Source organism: Anabrus simplex, chromosome 1 (genome assembly GCF_040414725.1).
Source record: "Anabrus simplex isolate iqAnaSimp1 chromosome 1, ASM4041472v1, whole genome shotgun sequence".
NCBI classification, from domain to species: domain Eukaryota; kingdom Metazoa; phylum Arthropoda; class Insecta; order Orthoptera; family Tettigoniidae; genus Anabrus; species Anabrus simplex.
Genome location: NC_090265.1, coordinates 1,165,049,231 through 1,165,066,562, shown reverse-complemented (window position 1 = coordinate 1,165,066,562; position 17,332 = coordinate 1,165,049,231). Strand labels below are relative to the sequence as shown.

The 17,332-nt window shown below is 38.0% G+C and overlaps 1 protein-coding gene across 1 annotated transcript in view; it reads left to right on the top strand.

The window, feature by feature from the left end:
• The window catches only part of LOC136877143 (pancreatic triacylglycerol lipase), an 80,784-nt gene extending 64,004 nt beyond the window's left edge, over nucleotides 1–16,780 (top strand). The window contains exons 10-11 of the mRNA XM_067150958.2: nucleotides 13,440–13,646; nucleotides 16,651–16,780. Of these exons, the coding sequence (XP_067007059.1) occupies nucleotides 13,440–13,646; nucleotides 16,651–16,753 (310 nt within the window). The 3' untranslated portion in view covers nucleotides 16,754–16,780. The remainder of the gene's footprint in view (nucleotides 1–13,439; nucleotides 13,647–16,650) is intronic.
• Nucleotides 16,781–17,332: the final 552 nt, after the last annotated feature.

Below are 17,332 nucleotides of genomic sequence, written 5' to 3'. Positions count from 1 at the left end.
TCCGTGGCTTCGCATGTTGCTCTTCAGACGCATCCCTCAATCCCGCAACCTTCTTCCTAAATGATGTCCTTTCTTTTATATCCTCCTCCTTGATACCTATTTCTGCCAAGTCATTGTGCACGTGTGTAAGCCATCCCGGTTGTTTTTTCCACCTTTCCTGCAGAAGAAGTATCCTGTTGGTCAATCTCTCAGGGTTCATTCTTTTGATATGTCCATAAAACGTCAGTCTCCTTTTTCTCATCACAGTCGTGATTCTTTCTACTGTCTTGTAGAGCTCCAAATTCGATCTTAACCGGAATGTGTTTGGGTCACTCGTCGACTTTCTAGGGCCTAAGATTTTTCGCAAGAATCTTCTTTCTCTTTTTTCAAGGACTGGGTCAGCCATCCTCGTCAAGGTTTCTGCTCCATAAAGGCACTCGGTTCTAACCACTGTGCAGTAATGTTTTAACTTAGCCTGAATTGAGAGAGACTTGGACTTATAGGTGTCATGACATAGTCTGAATGCCAGCTCCATCCTTCTCACCCTCTCCTTTAATCCCTCCTTTTCATCTCCATTGGGGGTGAGTATTTCTCCCAGGTATTTAAATTTTTGCACACGCTGGATATCCCCATACAATGTAACAAGTCTGTCCGTGTCGCCTTTTTTTATAGAATCCATGAATGCTGTTTTCTCGAAAGAGATTCTTATTATTATTATTATTATTATTATTATTATTATTATTATTATTATTATTATTATTATTATTATATGCCTTTTCTGGCAGGACCTAGTGTTTACAGTGCACTATGTCTTCTGGTGTGGGCTAGAGCAATTTTGTTACTTTAACTGCCCTGTCTCTGTCTTATCCTTGGCTTTGACAATATGAAAGTGACTGAGGTATGAGTGATGCTAGTAATTCCATTCCTTCTGCAGCCAGTCCCTGCTATGAATGGTGTGAAAATTTTGCTCATAGGGTCGGTTGGTGCGTGCATTTCAGTGGGCTTGGCAGACTGATATGTAACAGCAACTTCTGGCTCAGTGAGGAAAGCAACGGGAAACTACCTCACTCCTCATTTCCCTAGTACGCCTCTTCAGTGATGCCTAGGCCATCTATGACAGCTGATGGCAGAGCTGTTGAGGATCCAACCAGCCTTAGTGCTGAAGACTGAACATACATACAGATTTATTATTATTATAATTATTATTATTACATTATATAATTATTATGAATAATAATAATAATAATAATATTTGCCTGTTCTTGTCCACCATCGAGTTATGTTTACGAATAGTTTCATTGTGGTGATCACTTACACAAGACACGACATTGACTTCACCAAGCATTTCAAAGTCCATGGTACTATTGATATCACCCCTGTGGTGATCCATTTATCTCCTTTCCTAGAACGGGAGAATAGCAGGCAAGGAAAACAGTAAAAGGTTTCTGAGATAGCACTTTCACATATCCGCGAGTTCTTGTTATATACATCAGGAGAACTAATTTGTCTTTGGAAAACCCTATTTTCATTTTTCTTTGTCTCTTTTTCAACAAGAAGTCTGGTGTCGGCCTAAAACACTCCTTCAGTTCGACTTTCTTCTCGATAGAAAGAGGAAGAAAACGTTAGTTCTTTAATATGTTCGACGGTAATCATACTGTACGAAGAGGAAACATAACACTACGCCTACATATAAATCACAACCTTTCTCCTAATTTCACCTCGTCACAGTCACCTCACGAGATCATTCATCAACACACAGCTAAACATCACGCTCTCCAGTGAGTATGGCCAACATGAGTCAAGTGCGAGGAGCCAGTAGTTACAGTCGTTACTCGTTTCGTTAGTTAATAATCCTAAAAATTACAAGACTATTTTAAATGTATACCGGCACATTTAACTCGGGTAAGTGCCTCAGTAAAATAGTTCCTAGTTTTAGGAGAGAAATGACATAAACTGACCCCTGTTAAATAGAAATCAGATCACCAATGTTTCGGGTAGGTTGGATGCAACGATGGGCCGCGGCAGAAACGCGCCGGAATCTCCGTAGAACAGCACATCTCTACTGCGCCCCTGATTGGCTCCCTCAAGGCCAGTCAAGCGAGACTCGGGAGTATTTGGTCCGCTGTGAGAGAGCGCCCTCCTGCGTAGGGCCAGCAGCGCATCGCGCCGCAGCACAGTACAACTCGCGCCCTTGATAATAATAATCTTATAGTAAAATATTTCCCTTGTTAACATTTAAGATTAAAATTCCCGAATTTAATGGAACCCCGTGGGGGGCGCGCGCCTTAGCGCCTCCCAAATGAGCCGCCACTGCTAGTAGGCCTACACACTGAAGGCTGTATCTCATCAGAAGTGGATCTGGGCTTTCAAAATCTTTGGCATTTCCAAATAACACAATGAAATACTTAAGCTTTAATAATTCCATTCAGCCTACACTTCAATAAGTACCTAAACAAGCTGGATGATAGAACTGCCCTAATATTTTCAACAGTGAAAAACTGTACATTCCAAGTTTGAAGAAAATGCTTAACTTAAATTTTAAAACAGCTGCCATTTTTGGCTACATACACATCATACAGCAATGATGTACTTGACTCTGTATCAGTAGCATAGCCAGGATCGACCGATGGGGGGTGGTGGTGGTTATAGTTACAAAATTATGATAGAACATAATGAAGGTACTTATGAGTGCGTCGTATGCGCATGCATGAGTGTCTTTATAAGGACACTAATACAAGTGAATTATGTTGATGTAGAGAATGCAGTAAACTACAAAATCTTACATTAAAGTGCAGAACGAGAACAATGTCTTCAAGGTCAACGATTTCACAGCGAATGGTATGTTTAGATTACAATCTAAAATCCAACTTCTGAGGCTTATTAGATAATGGATTCAAGAATTCTGTTGGTTTTACAATTATGTCTCTGTGAATGTACAAAAGAACCAACACAGTGAATCGACTTTCACTTCTTTATTGTCAGTTTTGGTATATTTTCTTTTTAAAAAATTCCATGGGGGAGGGGGAGTGGGTTCTAACTGCTATTAAATTCCTCCTTGGCTATGCTCCTGAGTCTTATGAATGTTGAAAGTGCTCATATGATCATCATATGCATTTTATTTTATTTACATATGCATGAAAAATCACCAGTTGTTGCGTATCTACATGACACAGTCACTAAGCATCAAATATAAAAAAATGTTCTCACTCTATCTGCAGTTCCTACACCTATATTCCTCAGTGGTTATTTACTATTCTTCCACGGAAACATGAAGTATTTTGAAAATACTGAATGTACATCCAAAAGGGGTCCGATTTGTAGGCTGAATGGTTAGCATACTGGCCTTCGGTTCAGAGGGTGCCGGGTTCGATTCCCGGCTGGGTCAAGGATTTTAACCTTCATTGGTTAATTCCAATGGCCCGGGGGCTGGGTGTTTGTGCTGTCCTCAACATCCCTGCAACTCACACACCACACATATCACTATCCTCCACCACAATAACACGCAGTTACCTACACATGGCAGATGCTGCCCACCCTCATCGGAGGGTTTGCCTTACAAGGGCTGCACTCGGCTAAGCCACATGAAATTCTTATTATCCGAAAAGGATAAAACTGAACATTTTAGAAACTCTAGAAATTTATAGGAATCAATTAATAGATCCTTAATGCATACTCAATGATAAAATTGAAAATAAATATTTAAAAACTAAGCTTCCGCAGCAACGGAATATTACTGAGATGACATACACCTATAGTTGACTCAACATAGATGTAACAAATTCATAATCCACACAGAACCTAGTCTTCAATAAAATAGTATAATATTCTCAGAAAACAACTGTGTATTAAATAGAGCAACAATCAAATGTCACAATTTCACTACCTTAAGATAGAGTATAAGCTCTGAAACACGTTATGGAATACAAATTAATAAAAACTGTGAATGGTAATTATTTCATAACAAATAAATTACCTGTATTTACCAAGATTGTCACACTTAACTTGCATAAGCATTTCTTCCAACCATGAACCTACAACTTTAATGGGAAAAGAACAGGATGAAGGAAAACTGAGCACAAAGTAACTTGCACAGTTTGTGTTTTACGTTTATATACCTACACAAATTTATAAGAAATGAATTAACAATACAATATATCAAGTAACTTATATCACATCAGTCTTGGGACTTGTTTCAGCCACTTAGTAGCCATCTTCAGCCAAATATAATTAAAAAGATTATGTGATAACTAAAACATATGTTTACCAGACAAAGACTCAAAAGCTTAGACACAAATTTATTCAAAACCTAGGAAATAGATGAATTTGCACACACGTGCATTCCCTCACACTGAGAAGTATATTAGCAATCATTTTTCAGAGTCAAGGTGCTATGTTCACACTAAGAACACATATTCAAGAAATCCTGTCCATGTGACACGTGAAGTCTTAGTATAGAGGAAGATATCAATCACATTCATTACACAAAGTTACTACCAAAAATTATCAAGGATGCAAGTTGAAATAGAATGAAATGTTTCATTCTTGAAGGCACATCATCAGATTCTATCAAATCACACTCAGGTATTTATAAATATATAAATATTTATGTTTATTTTTGTTTAAATACCATGACGTAAAGCAAATTTAAAATTTTTTTTAAATAGCTAGGAACTTGAAATCTGGAACTTATCTGAATTGAGTCCTCTTTTCTCTCCACTCTAGCATAGAATGCGAGGTGTTGAAAAACTGTTGCTCTGTGACTGGTGTGAGCCCAGCTGGCTGACCTTCCACTACGCCATGCCCCACTCCCTCGTTAGGTCAATGACACGTTGTATTTTACTTTCGGATGTTCTATTTTTTATGCTCCTATTATTATCTTTCTTTCTTTCTTTCTTAGTCTGTTTATCCTTGAGAGTTGGTTTTTCCCTTGGCTTTGGCGAGGGGTCACACCTCTACTGCCTCAGGGCAGTGTCCTGGAGCATAAGACTTTGGGTCAGGGGGATACAACTTGGAAACGCATGTCTGAAATATGACAGATGCGAGAACATGTAGAAAGAAGTCTGAAGATGGGAAGTCCTGGAAGGACGGTATGAGTAAAGACTGCGTTCAAGGGTTAGACTGAAAGTGATACATGTGTCTGTGAGGTAGGCAATCTCCACAATATGAATCAACGACATATTTTGGGGTCTGACAACAGTTGCCTTTGAAGTTTTCCCATCAATTAGCCCACCCTTACACTTCCACTTATCAGCGCGAATGGATTTTTTTAGCTCCCTTTTCTCTTGAACTTCATTACCCAGTATCTCAATACCAACGTTCGACAGTGATGTGTGGTCTTGGGGTAACATACTCCATTATGAATGCTGGAATTCAAATCCCAATATAGCATTTTTTTTTTTTTTTTTTTAGTAGTAAATAACTCATTCTTCTTTAAGGGGACCAAGTACTCCCTATATGAGCAATGCTAAATTTGCTAAACTTGGGGGTGCTCATCTTCCAAACTACTGCAGATAGAGCAGTGAAATTTGGTATGGTTATACCAACCGCCTTTACCTCTGTGTTAAATGCATTTTAACAAAAAACAAGTTGACTGTTTTTTATTGTTTACTTTTTTCTGATAAGCAAAAAAATCACCATTTTTTCACATATATATATTATATGTAGAAATTTTCCATTGTTAAATAATGAATTTGTGTTTAATATGGAGGGCAGTGTTGATTTTAAAGGTGATACAAATTTCATACTGGTATCTTTAGTAGTTTCCAAGATGAGCACCCCACAACAACAAAAAATATTGTTCAGAGAAAATCAACTTCAACAAGTTTGTTCATAAACAATATTCTCATATTGACAACATAAAATGAATGCCAATACATTTTGTACAAATGTTACTCCAGTAACATCGAGAACAAGTTAAATGTTCATAACATAAGCAGTTATCAACTGTAGAAAATGGTTAATATAGTTAACGAAGTTTCAACGACAATCATACAAGTCAAGCAACATTGAATTAATACAATCAGCCAGATCTCGAAAGGTTTTTAAAATAATTTTAAAGGATGTTCACCAGATTAGTTTCATCAATAAAATGTTAGATAGATTTTAGACAAATATGTTTTAACTTAAAGACATAATTTTATTGTTATATGACTTGTAAAATATTATAAGACTTGTCAATCAGGTTTACAAGCATAATTTAATCCAATAGAATAGATTCATGATCTTATATAACCTTAAGTAAATGATAATTGGCTGATGATGCTCACGAAAAAAGGAACGAAACATGTACCATATCAACAACTTAATAACTATGTAAGTTTTCATTACGTTATTATTGTATTGAATAGGTGGTATTCAACAAAATAATAAGAATTAGTACTAATTAGAAACCATAATCAGATCCTAGTGTTCTGGTATGAGGACAAAATGTGTAGGAGAGCATGTTGCGGTTAAAAATACACCAAATCCTGTGGGTCACCTCATCCACTACCTTCCGCTAACCCTTGATTCTATGGAAGTTAACTACTGACCACTACCTCACATGTACATCAATAGATATTAGTCAATAATTAGTCAACAATAACTCAATGGTGTGTTCTTACCTCATCACATCCAGAAAAATCATATTTGATATAGGCTGCCATGATGCTTACACTTATCATAGGGCTATTCTATCGTTTGTGATAAGATGGCAAACCTCCAAAATCATTGCGAGTACTTATTGAATATTTTAACACACACATACATGAGCAGGTAATAGTGATTCTTTTCTCTTGACCCACAAGTGGTCGCTATATGAGATTTTCCCTCACATTATTTTTTATTGTGATATTACTTCACAGTGATGAAAGGGAGGTGACTGTTCCCTCTTCTAGCTGAGTTTATAACTGTCATGAGTAGAGCGATTCACATTTGAAGGGTAAGCACCCCCTCCCCTAGTCAGAACAAAGGTTCCTATGTGTCTGTGCACACTGCGTGAGAGTTTCTCTCATCGTGCGACCAGTGACGTTGGTGTAATGTTGAAGTGGAGCGGGTAACTTACTCCTATTGTACGCGTTAGTATTTGAATTATGAGCACTTCTTGTTTTTGAAAATATTATTGTGTTCAGAAACCTTGCTTTGTACATAAATATTACTAGATATAATGCATGTGTGAGATTTTATTTTTTACAACTTCAGGACGGAAGTTATTTTTATGTACATTGCATATGTTACTTTAAGTAGTAATTTGTGTCTTTAATAAACAGCTAATCATTTCATTTTTATCTAAAATATGTCCGGCTCCATGGCTAAATGGTTAGCGTGCTGGCCTTTGGTCACAGGGGTCCTGGGTTCGATTCCTGGCAGGGTCCAAAAATGTAACCTTAATTGGTTAATTTCGTTGGTGCGGGGCTGGGTGTATGTGGGTGTATGTGTCGTCTTCATCATCATTTCATCCTCATCACGACGCACAGGTCGCCTACGGACGTCAAATCGAAAGACCTGCATCTGCCGAGCCGAACTTGTCCTCGGACACTCCCAGCACTAAAAGATATACGCCATTTCATTTAATTTATCTAAAATATATAAGGTAGAACTTGTGTTTCATTTCAGTAGTAAATTTCAGCCTTATACCCCACATAACTGTGAAAAATGTCATATTTATTTTAATGTGAGAGAAAGTCTCACACGCGACCACTCACGTTACATTTTGGCTAGCGACCACTCGCGGGTTAACGTGATTTATTTCTGCATTCACAAAAAAATACTTTAATTACGGTACCTGAAATTTACACAACAAGGATAATTAATATATGTACAGATGATTATAGGAGTAGTGAAATTAAATCATAAAATTTACAATAGAGTCTGATAATGGAAGTTGTTGAGACATCGCTAAGTAGTGTCATCAGCACAAAAAATTACGTGATGAAAAACGTACAGGAACTCAAACAAAAAATGTAATGAAGTAGTCTACAAGCAAAAGAATATATACATGTCGGTAGTAGTGAACGTGGAAATGACTGTGCTCATTCTAAAGAACAATAGCAAGTACCAATATACTGTAGTGAGCATGTGTGAGCATGTGATCGCTTACAATCAATCAGTAACCAGGAACAAATCGTGGATTTCGGGTTTGTTAATACCTGTAGAGCCAAGGGCGGGCTAGGGGTTGGGAACACGTCGAAGGCAGCGGTCGGCCAACCCAAAAGGGGAAACCGGAGCCATTACCTCAGCTGTCTAAAATACAGGGAGGATTCTATAAAGGTTTGTTTAAAATTAGGTCGTTGACCCCTGCTGTGCGGGTTGCCTGCCTCACAGGCTCTACCCTCATGTTCAATTCAACCCTTGAACACCATACCTTACTCATACCATATTTCTTCTCAACCATTTCCTGGACATTGTCATTTTTCAGAATTCCTTACTTCATATTTTCTCATCCGCCATATTTCAGATATTTGCTTTTAAGTTTCTGAAACCGACCATGTTGCTTCAATGACACCTTGAACCGTTCCTGTTCTCAAATTATGCCAGACTCAGCGGTAAGACCGTGTGGTAACCATTCGTAATTAAAAAATGGGCAGGCGATGCAAACAAAACTAACCTCCTGATGAGGTATATACCATAGGTATATGGACAGGATCACGGGTACATAACTATGTGAATAAGGAACAGAAATAAGGGCAAAAATGGATTTATTAACTAAAGGCATTAATATAATCACACTACATTAACAACCATACATGATTTATTGGGATCAAAACCAATAAAATATAGGTGCAGGGTTGTGTCTCCAAGCAACACATTGAGGCATCTCACCAACATCACTCTCTTTGTGCTCAGAACATCTGTGACCTAGAGAAATGTCTCCTTGGTTGACAATGGAATGCAAGTTTACGGGACCGAGCAAACCAATCTCTGCGGACGACCTTCACAAGAACACCGGGCTGGCCTGTTCATTCAACTACACTCGACAAGGGACTAACTTTACCATGCTGTACTTTCACTACCTCGACCTGCCCTTTCTTCTCATATCTTCTCAGTTAAACCACTGCTAACATTTCATAAAATAAACCATGGTCTCAATTCTCTATAACACTCAGTTTCACATCGATAAGGCCTCAAGCCTCTTACGCAGCACCATTCATAACTCTAAGACAAATTCAGGCCATACACTTGGCAGTACTCGGGTTCATATCTCCCCTCTATTCTTAAATATGGGCACATCTAGCCTTGTCTAAATAATGCAGTCTTCCATTGCTCCCCTTCAATCATTTATACCTATCTCCAGGCTCCTCGAGCCTTCTTCTAACCAGCCCTGTGGTTTGAAACCACCTTATAATTTTGTGCACATCTGGCTTCATAAACATCAGATCCGTAGTTCATTCTTCCTGCATAACCTGCCTTCATTGCATCATAATAACACTCTAACTAGGCAACGTCAAGAGTCTCCTTGTCTCTGGTTCGTAACTATGCCTGAAAAACCCATGCATTACACAAAAGACAAAATCTGCACTGCTACTATGAACATATTATCCCATACAAATACTAATGGTGTGCAGCCTATAAAAACAATGACCAAATCTCTCATCTCCTATTACACACAAATAGGAATATACTGAAAAGAAATATGTACACTCCTATATCTACCCTAATAATCTCTTGTTCACTTCTAACTAAAAATAATAAAAAGAAAAACTTGAACATGCAGACAGCTCTGGATATTTACTTTACATGAAATAAGACTCAAAATCAGTGCCAAACTGGCTGACATTTAACATTAAACCCTTTATTTACTTTATGATCTTTACTAGCATGAAACTACTACCCCACGCATGCTTAAAATTTGGACATGTAGAACTTAGCTTGTGTCAATCTCAGCATCCGTGGTGCTCACATGGCCGCAAGCATCACAACGGCTTAGGCCATGATAATGACAAACTCCAGGTGCTAGTAGCCACTCCATCGATCCTCGGTGATGTCTCCATTGTCCTGAGTATGTTGAACTCCTGCAATACAGATGGTGTTAGGTATGTTCTCTTCCCCGCTAGTAGTACACGTGTACAAAGATTCCACCCTTAATGCTTGGCCATCAATTTGCTACAGCCTATGTATGAATTTTATTTCAATTTGCGCACCATTAAATTAAGGACTCAACGTCCAGGCACCATCAGTTCTTGTTGCAGCAATATATCGATACGCATACGGACATCACGCGACCACAAAACACGAACCGGTGTAGTCTACAGAAATTCACTTAATTAGTCTGCGGGGTTTTATACGTTGATAATTGATACCATTCATACCGTCTTTTGGTGAGTTACATAACTTATGCGTCAACCCCCACCTTGGCGTTACCTTAATAATCGTCACGGGTAGAGGTTACTACCTTAATTCAATTAAACTGATATCACTCCCGAATCGGAATAGTTTACACAGCACAGGCATTGTGCATAAATTTCATAGTCAAAATATTACTTCTCGAATATAGCAAATGGCTTCGTTCAACAAATATCTCCAGAATAAAGCGTCGTTAGCAAAATACGGTGTCGGTTAGCGAACGAGTAACATTGACGAACAGCACAGGAATAAAGACTCACTCACTTCCATTTGAAACCGGGGAGTCGCCCTGAGTGAATAGAATGTTGGTTCAACCGCTGCTTGAGTTTAAACAGCAAGCCGTTGAGAACGTGACATCTTTCTATCAACTGCAAGTAATCAACATTTCCGCATACAGGCATTGGTAAAATCACGTCTGTCACTCTGGACGTATCAGAACTGTGGAATATTGGCGCGATGATGGATTCCTCTTGTAATATCTTACTGGTTCAGTCCTGAAGTTTACAAAGTTGGTGGTTGTCTTGATATTGTTGTTCGGTGGCTCCCAGGCACCTCATACTCTTCCTACCAGCTTGTGATTGGCTGAGTTCGAACTCGCGGAACAAAGAGCGATGCAGCGGCTCTCCCCACCGACTTCGTTCAAATTTGAAAGAATCATTGATACCAGCAAGTTACTGGCTTGTCTCGTACATTAGCACGGCCCAGTATCCAACCGTCTTCTAATTGACTCCCTCACAATACTATGTTACATACCTGAAGCATATAACGATATGGTTCAACCTCCTACTCAGCTATTGTGTCTAACTTGTTCCTCTTGGTTGCTCTGCACCTCTCACTTCCTTGGTACTCTATTATTCAAAGTCATATTCTTTTAACATTCAGTAAACATCGTCAGCCTGTCCGGGAATCAAACTCCAAGTATTCCGCATTTGCATTCCAGTGTCTTACCCCAAGACCACACTTCACTGTTAAACATGTACACTGAAATCATGGGTAATGAAGTGCAATAAATAAAAGGCTTAATAAAATCCATTTCTACAAGTAAAATTATCATGAATTTTGTTTAACATGTACCCTACTTTTACAAACATACTGTATGTGACCTAAATAAGATAGAATTGTTTAAAACACAGTAACAAAATTGGTAATAGGCCTAGTTTATTTCTTTTTTTCTTCCTTTCTTAATCCGTTTACCCTCCAGGATTGGTTTTTCCCTCGGACTCAGCGAGCGATCCCACCTCTACCACCTCAAGGGCAGTGTCCTGGAGTAGAAGACTTATGGGGAGGAGGACCTGTACTTCACCCATGCAGCCTCACATGCTATGCTGAACAGAGTCCTTGTGAGGGGATGGGAAGATTGGAAGGGATAAACAAGGAAGAGGGAAGAAAGCGGGCATGGCCATAAGTTAGGTGCCATCCTGGCATTCACTTGGAGGAGAAGTGGGAATCCATGAGAAACCACTTCGAGGACGGCTGAGGAGGGAATCGAAACCTCCCTCTACTCATTGACCTCCTGAGGCTGAGTGGATCGCACTCCAGTCCTCGTACCACTTTCCAAATTTTGTGAAAGAGCCAGGAATTGAACCTGGGCCTCCGGGGATAGCAGCTAATCATACTAACCACTACACCACAGAGGCGGCTAGTCAACGAAATGGTTCAGAAGAAATACAATATGAGTAAGGGAAGTTGTTAAAAGGTTGAATTGAAAATGGGGGTGGGGGGTGTGGGTAGCACCTGTGAGGTAGGCAACCCGCACAGCAGGTGTCAATGACCTACTTTTAAATTAACCGAAATAGAGTCCTCCCTGTATTTTAGACAGCTGGGGTAATGGCTCAGGTGGCCCCTCTGCGTTCGGCCGACTGCTGCCTTCGACATGTTCCCAACCACTAGCCCGCCCTCAGCCCTATATTTATTAACAGTAAGTCTACAGACCAGAAATCCAAGATTTGGTTCTAGATACTGATTAGTTGTAAGTGATCACATGCTCACACATGCACACTACTGTACACTTGGACATTGTGTTACTCACTGCGAAGTAATTTAAATGTGTATCTCATGTGATCTGTATTATTATTGTCATATTCAAAGAATTATTTACATAATTATTTATTTTTTATCCTAGTTACTCAACAGTGGATATACGAGCATGATATTATAGAAGTCCGTAGCATAGCCAGGATCGACCGATGGGGGGATTATAGTTACAAAATAGAACATCATGAAGGTATTTATGTGTGTGTGGTGTGCACATGCATGAGTGTCTTTATAAGGACACTGATACAAGTGAATTATGTTGATATTCAGGTTGCAGTACACTATAAAATATTACATTAAAATACAGAATGAGAAGAACATGATCAAGGTCAACAATTTTATAGCAAATGGTATGTTCAAATTACAATCTAAAATCCAACTTTTGAGACTTTTTAGAAAATGGATTCAAGAGTTCTGTTGATTTTACAATTATGTCTCTGTGAATGTTCAAAAGAGCCAAAACTGAGCTCGATAGCTGCAGTTGCTTAAGTGCGGCCAGTATCCAGTATTCCTCAGACAGTGGGCTCGAATCGCACTGTCGGCAGCCCTGAAGATGGTTTTCTGTCGTTTCCCATTTTCATACCAAACAAATGCTGGAGCTGCACCTTAATTAAGGCAACGGATGCTTCCTTCCCACTCCTAGCCCTTTCCTGTCCCATTGTTGCCATAAGACCTATCTGTGTCAGTGCGATGTAAAGCAACTTGCGAAAAGAAAAAAAAAAAGCCAACACTTTGAGTTGACTTTCACTTGTTTATTGTCAGTTTCTGTTTATTTTCTTTTGTAAACTTCCCATGGGGATGGGGAGAAGGTTCTAACCCCCCGGCTACGCCTCTGCCCTATATTTCCCTGTTCTATATACTGTACATTTCCTCTGTAGGTGATTGAACTCCATAAAAATAAGAGCTGCGTTGTTTTATGATAGAAGTCATGGGTGTTTTTCTTATTTCCTTATTTCATCAAAATTCTAGAAGGCCTTTACTCAAAGTATCTATCCTGTGATGTATGCCTCTTGCTCTTTAGTTGCATTTCCTGATAAGAGGTTGAGGATGAGGTGATATCAAATTCTATGGCATATTTTTATGTATTTTTCTTGTATTTTTCACAGTGGATATATCAAGCTCCAGCATGGCCAGACCCGAAGTTTTGTGGTGACACATCCCAGCGACCTGGGTGGACCTGTACGGAGAGTCGAGTTTTACTGGGAATATGACATGGATGTGCTTCAGCCACGTTCTCTGTGTTTCTTTTGGTGTAACGACCATCTCTACGTGTCTCGCATTGAAGTAGCTGAGGTGGACATGGCGATGAGAAGGTATATCTGTCTTTCCTGCAATATCAGTAGATAACATACTAATTAGGGTATAACTGCCTAAGAGTGCTTATTGTTAGATTTTTGAACCAGATTCAAAATTTTAGTGCTGAAATATGCACTTGTTGATTTAGGAAAAGAACAATATAGTAATTACTGAAATTGAAACACTTGGATTTGTTGTAGGCTGGTTTTATGAAATAGTAGAAAATAAGTACTCTTAGGTATCTGACATCTTGAAAGTATGCAATTACGTCGCACAAAGTGAAAAGAGAAAGAAAAGTGACTTTCCTTAATGAGAAGCATGTTATTTAAGTACTCAATACAGACATTGTTGATTACATAATTTTTGTACACATGGTTTTGCTCAACAGTCGATCTGGGCATATTCAATTTGAGCCCAATGTTTGCAGCTCTAACACTGAATCCTATGTTCAGAAGATTGACAAATGTATTACTTACAGGAGTTGAAATGGAAAATTTCACAAACCAGAATGGTTATTCTCGCATGATATTTGAGAACAACATGCAGCATTTCTCCAAAGACTCTTCTGTTTTGGAATTATTCCTTGGTTGTATAGAAGAATTTTAATTTTTTTCCTTACAAACCAACTCTTCAAAATCATTTGTAAACCACTAAACCAGGACACAAACTACAGTAGATTAATGTCCACTACAAAATTATTTATTTATGAAATAAGCCACTAACAGACTGATGCATTGTAGAGCAAACTTTCAATGATTGCTCTTATACTGTTTATGGGTTACAGAAATAAAAATGCTGATGCAACAATAAAAATTGGGGACTAACAACAATGTTCAACAAAAGCACCCTGCCAAATTTTCTAATCAATCAATCAATCAATCAATCAATCAATCAATCAATCAATCAATCAATCAATCAATCAATCAATCAATCAATCAATCAATCAATCAATCAATCAATCAATCAATCAATCAATCAATCAATCAATCCTCCATAGTCTCATTTAAATCCCCAATCAATCAATCAATCAATCAATCAATCAATCAATCAATCAATCAATCAATCAATCAATCAATCAATCAATCAATCAATCAATCAATCAATCAATCAATATTCCTCCTACACAGTTTTGCACTGATAACAGTTTAACATCCCTTTAACATCTCCCATGCTGTCATAACCAGTTCCTAGGCATCCCCAACTATAATAGTACCTATTCCTGCTTGCCTTACATTGTTCGTACCATGTGGAAAATGCCACCTTCTCGTTAGCCTCCTCCTTCCCTTCTACATTCCTCAACATCTGCCTTAGCGTAATAGCTCCGTAACACTCTACCATACTTTCCTGTTTGTAAAAAAAAAAAAAAAAAAAGGTGCTGATATCATTCTGTTTCATGAAATATATTGGTGCATTCTCATTAAAAAATAAAATACATTTACTAACTGTTAATAAAGTAACAACAAGCTCAACTTAGAGGGTTTGGACACCTGAACAGAAATGGTCACCCAAGCAGATGTGGATGTACACTCAGGAGGACTTGGTAAAAGTGACCCAAAGGAAGGCAAGATAGGACTTGTATTGATACCATACAAGAAGTTCTGGGGAGCTGGAAAATATCATAGCCAAGAAGTTATCTTTAAAGAGAGAAGAAAGGCTAATATATAATTTAATCAAAATAATTATGCACTGAAGAAAGTTACAAACAATGTGAAATATGACTGCTTGAATAAATAAGAAGTATTTAATAGAACTGATTGGCTGTAAGAACTTTATCTAGAACTGGTAATATTGCTGGAGATATTTGAAAGTTTGTGAAAATGTAATAATCGTGCATGCCTCCATAACAGTGAAAATGCATGAATCAAAATATTGGAAACTGTATTTTACATAACTTTTAATATGTTCACAATTTTGATATGGCAAATATTAACAGATAAAAATGATATGTTCTGTTTTGGCTCCCTAATATGCTACACAACTGTAAACTAATCAGATAGTATATAACCTAGTGCACACCTTGGATATCCCTGAACTTAAATACACAAGAACCTCATTTATACGGATTAAGTGGGACCGGAACTGATCCTGATTAACGAAAATCCGGATAATCCAGAAAAAACTAAAAAACAAATAGCCTACAATATATGTTATATAATTTATTAACATAAGTTGACAGTAATACCTTTTTGAATTGTACAAAAAAATATAAGAACACTTTTCTTACATTTATGCCTGTTTTATACACTAAAATAATGTGTAAGTTCTTTCTGTTTTACATTGGTATAGCGTTTGCAGGCAGCATGATCACAAAGACGTTTTACTAACATCAGTTCTGCCAGTGCGGTTTCAGTCTAAGATTCTAAATAGGCCATCAGTTTGTCCAGCTGAATTGTTGCCTCTCCTTGAGTCATTGTTTCCTCTGATGGAGCGCCGGTTTCATTTTTGAATTCACCATTAGGGAATTAGTAGTGCGTTGCATTCAGAAGAGCGTGGGTTCCAATCCCACCTCGGCTGTCCTGGGAATGGTTTTCCACGGTTTCCTATTCTCAATTCTAGGTGAATGCCAGGACGGTACCTCTTATAGACCGTAGCCGAATTACTTCCAATACCTGTCCTGAATTATTCTTGGTGGAAAAGACATTCAAGAAGAGTCAACCCTGTAAAAGAAATAATGTACGAGTAAAAATAAATTTTTATTATTTTCGATCCGGATAAACTGGTGATCCAGATTAATGAGGGCTGGATAAACGAGTTTCTTGTGTACTGAATTCCGAGAAATCTGTTCAGCCATTTTTTCTGTGATGTTCACACAAACAAGCAAAATGACAGACACAAATTTAACTGACCAAGCTTTTTATTTTTGTGTCTGTAACCTACTTTAAATACAAAATACACAGCAAAAATTTGAAGAGTATGGGCAAAATTATAATTTCATTTATATAGATATTGGAGTTACAAGTGCTGTAGATGCTGTGTGCTTTATTATCAAGAAATCTCTTCATGCTTATGTTTTTGTTACAGTAAACGGGAGGTGGAAGTGACCAGTGCTTTATGTAGCCCAGGCAGCAAGGAGTATGCAGATATTGCCTCACGTTCTTCTGCCATTTTTGTCGACTGCTCCTAGATCACATCACCTGTGTGTATATTCCACCTAGCTTCTTATATTTCAGTGTTCTGTCAGTGTGTTTCTCAATAAGGAGGGAAGCCTAACCATTTATAGTCAGCTATACGAAGAGTCAAAAAATAGATTTTTAAAACATGAATTCTAATTGTTCATACTGCTGTGATACTGCATACAGTTGATAATTTGGAGAGGAAAAAGACAGGAAAAAAACTTCATAAACAGATAACAGATGGTTAACAGAGAAAATATATCTGTAATTCTAGAAAGCAGAGACTAGTTTAAGTCAACTGAGTTCCTAATTTTCTCTCTAAATATCAGAATCTCTCTCTCACAGTGGGATGAAAATGATTTTCAATAGAATCACGGAAGTAGGAAGAAGATAAAAGCAGGTTTCTCCTAGGATAGTTCTAGAGAATATGAAGGACAATGTGTTGAATGCACTGATCTAGATGGTAATTTTGTTGAGGTAGGCCTATCTCACAAGTGAAATACAGAAGTGCAATGTACTGCAGATTTAATTCACAATATTGTTGACTGTATCAGGTATGTTCATGATATGTACCAGTAGAGTGAGTGTCT